Here is an 8,181-nt window from a genome sequence, read left to right on the forward strand (position 1 = left end):
TGCCTCAGCCTCCTGAGTAGCTGGGACTACAGGCATGCACCACTACACCCAGCTAATTTTGGATTTTTAAAATAGAGACAGGGTTTTTCCACATTGGTCAGGCTGATCTCGAACTCCCGACCTCAGGTAATCCACCCACCTTGGCCTCCCAAAGTGCTGGGATTACAGGTGTGAGCCACCTCGCCCAGTCTGCTTGTTTTCTTTAATCATCTTTCTAGACCAGGGGTTGTTAGTGACAAGCAGAACCTGTCTGCAGTGGCAGACACTCTTGAAAACACATGAGAGTCTGGGGATTCAGTTCAGGACCCAGTAAGCAATTATGATGCTATTCCCTGCCTTTTCCCCTCACTAAAGAATGTGTGTTAGACTACAGCCCCTGACAGTGCTGATGATGTAAGAATGAACTTGAATTTGCTCAAGTATATTAAGACTAACTCACTGCAACATGGGAACTGTATTTTTTAGTATGAACATGGCTCATGATAGTTAGTGTAATAGTTTAATAATTTGTCACATAGTTTTGATTGAGAGCTGCTGTTGTACCATTTACCTTTTGAACATTTCTATTCAAAGTATGCCCCAGAATGACAAATTTACTCTGTAACTGAAGCCTTAATATTTTATATCGAACAGTTTTAAAGGACACCTTGGAAAAAAAAGGGGTATTAGGGCATTTAAAAGCAAGGATCCGAGCCGAAGTTTTCAGTGCCCTGGATGATGACCGTGAACCCCGACCATCATTGTCTCATGAAAACCTTCTAATTAATGAATTAATTCGGGAGTATTTAGAATTCAACAAATATAAGTATACCGCATCTGTCCTCATAGCAGGTAAGTGGTTATTGTTTATTACATAAAATCTATTTCTTCCTTTCCCCCAATTCTCAGAAAGTGTTTGGCCTAGAAATTGAATTCTCTTACCAAACGGTGTCATCTGGGTGACAGGGACACAAAAATCACTTGGGTTCTTTCAGTAGCTTAAACAAATTCTCATAAGGCATATTATATTGTAGGGAGAATACACAACTAAATAATCACCTAAACTAGGCATATATTTGGAAAAATCATTTATTATTCCTGGTACTGAGAATAAGCAATTGTTGACATTCTGTCCTATTTGCCACCAGTTTTTTAATATGTATTAAGTTTTGAAAATATACACAGATTAAATATATTATTTATTTAAAAATAGGCTGTGTGGGTAGCTCACACCTGTAATCTCAGTGCTTTTGGAGGCCAAGGTAGGAAGATTACTTGAGCCCAGGAGTTTGAGACCAGCCTGGGCAACATAGGGAGAACCCCATCTCTACAAAAGAATTTTTAAAATTAGCCATTCACGGTGGCACGCATCTGTACTCCTAGCTGCAGCTGGGCGGGGGCGGGGGAGGGGGATCACTTGAGCCCATGTGGTCAAGGCTACAGTGAGCCATGATCGCAACACTGCACTCCAGTCTGGGCAACAGAGTGGGAATCTGTTTCTCTCTCTCTGTTTTTTTTTCCCTCCAGAGACAGGGTCTCGCTGTGTTGCACAGGCTAGACTGCAGTGGTGCAATCATGGCTTATTGCAACTTTAACCATGGGCTCAAGCAGTCTTCTTGCCTCAGCCTCCCAAGTAGGTGGGACCATAGGTACATGCCTTCATGCCCAGCTAATTTTTTTTATTATTTGTGGAAATGAGTTCTCCCTATGTTGCCCAAACTGATATTGAACTCCTGGGCACCTAATCCCTGCCTCTTTAAAAAAAAAAACAACAACAAAAAACACACACTCTCTCTCTCTCTCTCTCTCTCTCTCTCTCTCTCTCTATCTATATATATATATATGTAGATATGTGGATATCTATATATATGTGTATGTGTATATATATATATCTATATATATAATGGAGATAAAACTTTAAAATATTACTACTATGTAGTGGTTAGGTGTAGTTACAAATGTATGTATGTAAAAGCATGGTATTTATAAAGGACTAGGCAGGTATATTAGGTTGTTCTTGAATTGCGATAAAGAAATACCTGATTACGTGGCAGCTGGCGAAGAAAAATTAAGAGAAAAGTAAAAAAAAAAACAAAATACCTGAGACTGGGTAATTTGTGAAGAAGAGAGATTTACGTAGCTTACGGTTCTACAGACTGTACAGGCATGGCATTGGCATCTGCATGCCTTCTGGGAGGCCTTGGGGAGCTTTTACTCACCACGTTGCATTGCGAAAGCAGGGCCAAGGGTGGGGAAGGTTAGTCCCACACACTTTAAATGATCAGATCTCAGGAGAATCCACTCACCGTGTTAAGGACAGCACCAAGCCATGAGGGATCCACCCCCATGACCCAAACAACTCCCACCAGGTCCCACCTCCAACACTGGGGAGTATATTTCAGCATGAGATTTGGGCAGGGATAAATATCCAAACTCAATCAGCAGGGAAACTCCAAATTCATCCTAGTAATAGGAGGCCTAGTGATAGCAGACATAGAATGATTTTGGGGATAATATAAATTTCCTCTATCTGTTAAATTTTATTTCTTAAGAAGTAAATTTTCTCTTGAAGTGTAACAGTTATTGAGTGGTGAGAATATTTTTAATATCTACTGACTTTTTAAATACCGTCTCTCAAGAAAGTGAGGAGAGACTGGATATAAATAAGTCAGAATCCTGGTTACCCTCAAGTTAGAGTGGTGGGGATGCAGTTGGGGGGCGGTCCAAGGCACCCTGAATGTGCATCATTGGATTACCTTGTTTCAGGTTCTGTCTCTGCTTTGACTACTGAGTGCCTCAGAGATGAGCCTCAGTAAAGAAACGAGACCAGAAAGTAGATTTTGGAAGAGAGAATGAATTCTTTGTGAAGTTAGAATTTTTCATTACAGATCCTTTATTTAATATTAAACATACATCTTAACTACATAAAAACTGGTGATTTTTATTGGTTTCAGCACCTTTGATATCAGCATCTCTACTTTCCCTAGTTTGTTGTAGATGGCTGTATCATACCAGTTACACCCAGAAAAGAAGAAAATTATGAAAATATCATGGGTTAGCTGTCTTGGGATTCACTAGAATGAAATATAGTGACAATAGTCAGGTTTTCATATTAAATGTTTTGGCTTTTTAAGAAAACTGGGATATAATTTAAATACAATTAAATTTACCTTTTAAACTGTCCATTTCTATGGTTTTAGTCAGATTCCTGCAGTTGCATAATTACCACCACAATCACAAACAAGATATCACCAGCCTTTTTGGCACCAGGGACCGGTTTTGAGGAAGACAGTTTTTCCATGGACCTGGGAGGATGGTTTGGGATGATTTAAGGACACTTCATTTATTGTGCATTTTATTTCTGTTATCACATTGTAATATATAATGAAATAATGATACAACTCACCATAATGTAGAATCAGTGGGAACCGTGAGCTTGTTTCTGCAACTAGACAGTCCCACCTGGGGGTGATGGTCAACAGTGAGAGATCATCAGGCATTAGATTCTCATAAGGAGTCTGCAACCCAGATCCCTCTCCTGCGCAGTTCACAGTAGGGTTCCCGGTCCTATGAGAATCTAGTGCTGCCAACAGGAGGGTGGAGCTCAGGCAGTGATGCAAGTGATGGGCAGCAGTTGTAAATACGGATGAAGCTTCTCTCACTTGCTTGCCCACTGCTCACCTCCTTCTGTGCTGCCCAATTTCTAATCTGTGGCTTTGCAGTTGGGGACCGTTGCTATAGATGGAACCATACAGGATGTAGCCTTTTGAGTCTGCCTCTTTTCACTTAGCATAATACATAAGAGATTCAGCCATGTTTGTTTTTCCTTTGAATAGTGTTCCATTGCGTGGCTGTGCTAGTTTGCTCATCTATTACCAGTTGATGGACACTGGATTGTTTCTAGTTTTGGCAGTTAGAAACGAAGCTGCCATAAACATTTACATACAGGTTTCTGTGAGAACATAAGTTTTCATTAATCTGGGGTAAAAAGCTAAGAGGAGGATTGCTGGGTTGTGTGGTTAAGCGCACGCATGCTCACCTTTATAAGAAAACTGCTCAACTGTTTTCCAAAGTGGCTGTATCATTGTGCTTTCCCACCAGCAAAGTGTGAAAGTTCCAGTTGCCCCACACTTAAGGTTAATTTAATTTTCCTTTATAATTATTATCACTAAATGGATATTCTTTTTTTCCTTTTTTTTTTTTTTTTGCCTAAACTCCTTTTTATTTCACACAGGTATGCAAGTTGTGAGGCCAAGGACATGACTGTAAACAAGGTTTAATTTAAATGAATAGCCGGACGTGGTGGCTCACGCCTGTAATCCCAGCACTTTGGGAGGCCTAAGGGGTGAATTATCTGAGGTCAGGAGTTCCAGACCAGCCTGGCCAATATAGTAAAACCGCATCTCTACTAAAAATACAAAAAATTAGCTGGGTATGGTAGCATGCGTCTCTAATCCTAGCTACTTGGAAAGCCAAGGCAGGAGAATGGCTTGAACCCAGGAGGCAGAGGTTGCAGTGAGCTGAGATAGCGCCACTGCACTGCAGCCTGGGCAACAGAGCAAGACTCCATCTCCTCCCACCCCTCCCCCCCAACAAAAAAAAAAACATTACATAAATAAGCTTTCTTCCCCATGAAAATACTACTTGTCACTTCACACTTGGTCGAACACACACAAAATCCCCACCCTATCTGGCACAGATACACTTAATAAGCAATATCAAGTACAATATCTATGTTATTTTTCTCCAGAGAATAGTTGCCTTCAATCTTTTACTCAGCTCCTTACATGGGTTTTGGTGGGGGTTCTGGGGCAGCACCTACAGTTCTAAATCGGGGTGGGGGTGTTCGGTCCTTGCGGGCTTCGGGAGATCGACTCCTGACTACTTTATTGTGAATTGCACAACTCACACAGTAATGTAGCTTCACATAGAGCCTGGGAAGTACATAGGCATCAAAGACGCACGCTTCAGAAATATCCCTGACTGCTGCGGCCTCCATTATGTTTGGAATGACAAATTTCTTAATGGTCCTGTCCTTGGGCACGCATCGGGCACATTTCGTGCAGCAAATAGGCTGAACATGGCCATGGCCCTTTTTGGCACTACTGTTGTTCCTTCTTTCCTTTTCGTCTTGGAAGCTCGCAGCAGAGAAAGAAAACCACTAAATGGATATTCTTTTCAAAAATAACTTATTGGTAAGCAGTCTTCTAAAATTTAGTATTGTAGTTTGGATATAGAAACAGTATTTTTGCACCCAAACACTGTGGAATTTAAAAAGCAAATTTGTGTTAAACTGTATTAAGACATGCATTTAACAAAAGAGATATTTTGAAAGTCATAAAATCACATGCAATTGAATCTGTCTTGGTATGTGTTATCATTGTTCTTCCAAAGTCTGAAAAATGTGTATTTGGTAAATGTGAATCTTACCAAAATCCTATTTGCTTTTTAGTTTAATAGACTCAGTGTTCTCATAAATTTCTTTCTCCCAGAATCTGGTCAACCTGTAGTTCCATTGGACAGACAGTTTCTCATCCATGAACTAAATGCATTTGAAGAATCAAAGGATAATACAATGTAAGAATTTTTTTAAAGAAGTTTCTAAATATTGTATTAGTCATAATTGTGCATGGTGGTTTTGCTTCTTTTTAATTCAGCAAGTATTTATTCAGATCTAGTGTGTGTCAAGCATTGTATTAAATCCAGTGTGTGCAGCAGTGAACAAGTCAGATAAGGTCTGTGTTTGCCGAAGCTAAAATTCCTGTGGCCTCAGAGTGACTAAGCATCTCTACTTCTTACTGGGGTTAGCACCTTTTGACTTCTTGATGCTTGCTCCTTCTAAGTCTTTGTTCTTTTCTTTCTTTCTTTCTTTCTTTTAAATTATAATTTTAACTTTTTTTTTTCTTTTTCTTTTCCCAAAACTCTGAAAATATACCAAGTAAATGTTTAACTTTTATTTGTATTTTCAAATTATTTTTGTAGAGAGGAAGCCTCACTTTGTTGCCCAGGTTGGTCTTGAACTCCTGATCTCAAGTGATCTTCTTGCCTTGGCCTCCCAAAGTGCTAGGGTTGCAGGCATGAGTCCCCTGCACCTGGCCTCTGAGGCTTTGCTTTGTCAGCTGTTTTATTCATATTTAACTCTTCCTCCACTTCAACTTAGGAATGTACTCAGTTCTTTCCTTTCCTAAAAAAAAAAAAAGTCTATGAACGCCCAACCCCAAGCTTCTGGTTGAATTCCTTTTTCTGCCAAGATTACTGAATCAGCCCTCTGCTTTCGTTACAATTACTCCCTCTGTTGCCCTCCATTCACCTCCTCTCACCAACTATGGTGGGCGACAGTGAGAGATCATCAGGCATTAGATTCTCATAAGGAGCCCCCAACCCAGATCCCTTGAATGCACAGTTCACAGCAGGGTTCCCGGTCCTCTGAGAATCTAGTGCTGCCATCAAGAGGTGGAGTTCAGGCAGTGATGCAAGTGATGGGCGGCGGCTGTAAATACAGATGGAATATGCTCTTGTAAGGAGGATGACCACTTTCTAGTTTTCTTAGTTTTTTTTTCTTTTTCTATTTCAGTATTTCTTTTTTTTTTTTTTTTTTTTGAGATGGAGTTTCACTCTCGTTACCCAGGCTGGAGTGCAATGGCGTGATCTTGGCTCACCGCAACCTCCGCCTCCCGGGTTCAGGCAATTCTCCTGCCTCAGCCTCCTGAGTAGCTGGGACTACAGGCACGCGCCACCATGCCCAGCTAATGTTTTGTATTTTTAGTAGAGACGGGGTTTCACCATGTTGACCAGGATGGTCTCGATCTCTTGACCTCGTGATCCACCCGCCTTGGCCTCCCAAAGTGCTGGGATTACAGGTGTGAGCCACCGCGCCTGGCCTCACACCTGATTTCTGATTGTGCCCTGAAGACACTTGGCAGCTTTATGCTTCTTTGCCTTGGTAAACTAATCCCTTAGCCTAGAAGCCCCAGATCACTTTCTCCCTCTTAACGCCTCCTATTGGAGCATCTTTCCTTTCTGTTGGCCCTGTTCAGATATTAACTCCTTTATGGCATTTTCCTTTCTCTTCCCCTCATCTTCCTGTGTGTGTGGTTTGGTTTTTTGTTTGTTTTGAGATAAGGTCTTGCTCTATCGGCCAGGCTGGCATGCAGTGGCCCCATCTCAGCTCACTGCGACTTCTGCTTCCTGGGTTCAAGCAATTCTCCCGCCTCAGTCTCCCAAGTACCTGGGATTACAGGTGCCCACCACCACACTCTGCTAATTTTTTTTTTCATATTTTTTAGTAGAGATGGGGTTTCGCCTTGTTGGCCAGGCCGGTCTCAAACTCCTGGCCTCAAGTGATCTGACCCCCTCCTCCTACCAAAGTGCTGTGTTTTTTTGTTTTTCAAGGCAGGGTTTCACTCTGGCACCCAGGCTCTAGAGTACAGTGGCTTGATCATGGCTCACTGCAGCCTCGAACTCCTGGGTTCAAGTGATCCTCCCATCTCAGTCTCCCACGTAGCTAGAATTACAGGCACACGGCATCATGCCTGACTAATTTTTGTATTTTTTGTAGAGGTGGTGTTTTACCATGTTAGCCAGGCTGGTCTCCAGTTCCTGGGCTCAAGCCGTCCACCTGCTTCAGCCTCCCAAAGTGCTGGGATTATAGGCGTGAACCACTACAATCCCAGTTTTGGAAAGTATAAAAATTGTACAATTGAGAACAGCAAGAAAAATAATTTGTTGAATATAAGTATGACTCAGTATGAGCAGTGAGGTATTACATCGTTTAGTACAGGATATTTTACACTTAGCAGTTGATGGAAATAAGCAATGATTATACTCCTATTGGCTTCTTGGTAGCTTTTGAGAACTTACTTTAGATGAAAGTATTAAGTAAGAAGTTTGTGCTCGCTTTGGCAGCACATAGACTAAAACTGGAGCAATACAGAGAAGATTAGCATGGCCCCAGCAAAGATATGACATGCATATTTGTGAAACGTTTTATATTTTTTTTAAAAGAGAAGTAAGTTTGAGAGAGGATGAGGAAGCAAAAAAAAAAGTTGCTGAAACAGCTTTATTTTTTGAAACTTAGATAACTTCTTTAAGCCCTGGTTTTTCATGCTTCAGTGATTTGCATTCACAAAGTTTGCCATAATCACGTATTATGATTTTTTCTTTTCTTTTTTTTTTTTTTTTTTTTTTTTTTTTTTTTTTTTT

General features: G+C 40.9%; 2 protein-coding genes and 1 non-coding gene across 5 annotated transcripts in view; 2 read left to right on the forward strand and 1 right to left on the reverse strand.

Moving 5' to 3' along the window:
- Positions 1-8,181, forward strand: part of CEP20 (centrosomal protein 20) — a 24,064-nt gene that overhangs the window by 3,620 nt on the left and 12,263 nt on the right. For 2 of the 3 annotated variants that reach the window (XM_017533153.2, XM_017533159.2), the window contains exons 2-3: positions 634-831; positions 5,472-5,556. In XM_017533153.2, coding sequence (XP_017388642.1) covers positions 634-831; positions 5,472-5,556 — 283 coding nt within the window. The remainder of the gene's footprint in view (positions 1-633; positions 832-5,471; positions 5,557-8,181) is intronic. The other variant, XM_037740130.1, reaches the window with a different exon arrangement.
- Positions 4,631-5,290, reverse strand: LOC108307507 (40S ribosomal protein S26-like). The gene is made up of 2 exons (XM_017532865.1): positions 5,240-5,290; positions 4,631-5,140 (listed from the first exon to the last, which is right to left on the reverse strand). The coding sequence occupies exons 1-2, from the start codon at positions 5,288-5,290 to the stop codon at positions 4,763-4,765; spliced, it is 429 nt and encodes a 142-aa protein (XP_017388354.1). The 3' UTR covers positions 4,631-4,762.
- On the forward strand, positions 7,869-7,975 carry LOC119472219. Its single transcript, XR_005201338.1, has one exon. It is a non-coding gene; the product is annotated as a U6 spliceosomal RNA (small nuclear RNA).

The sequence above is a fragment of the Cebus imitator genome, unplaced genomic scaffold (assembly GCF_001604975.1).
Source record: "Cebus imitator isolate Cc_AM_T3 unplaced genomic scaffold, Cebus_imitator-1.0 Scaffold4, whole genome shotgun sequence".
NCBI lineage: Eukaryota > Metazoa > Chordata > Mammalia > Primates > Cebidae > Cebus > Cebus imitator.

Bases quoted from the DNA above. Each gene is read 5' to 3' on its own strand.
- LOC108307507 (XM_017532865.1), bottom strand. From the start codon at position 5,290: ATGCATGTCTTAATACAGTTTAACACAAATTTGCTTTTTAAATTCCAC. The intron at 5,141-5,239 runs GTTTGGGTGCAA...ATATCCATTTAG, and splicing joins TGCTTTTTAAATTCCACAGT to TGGTTTTCTTTCTCTGCTGC.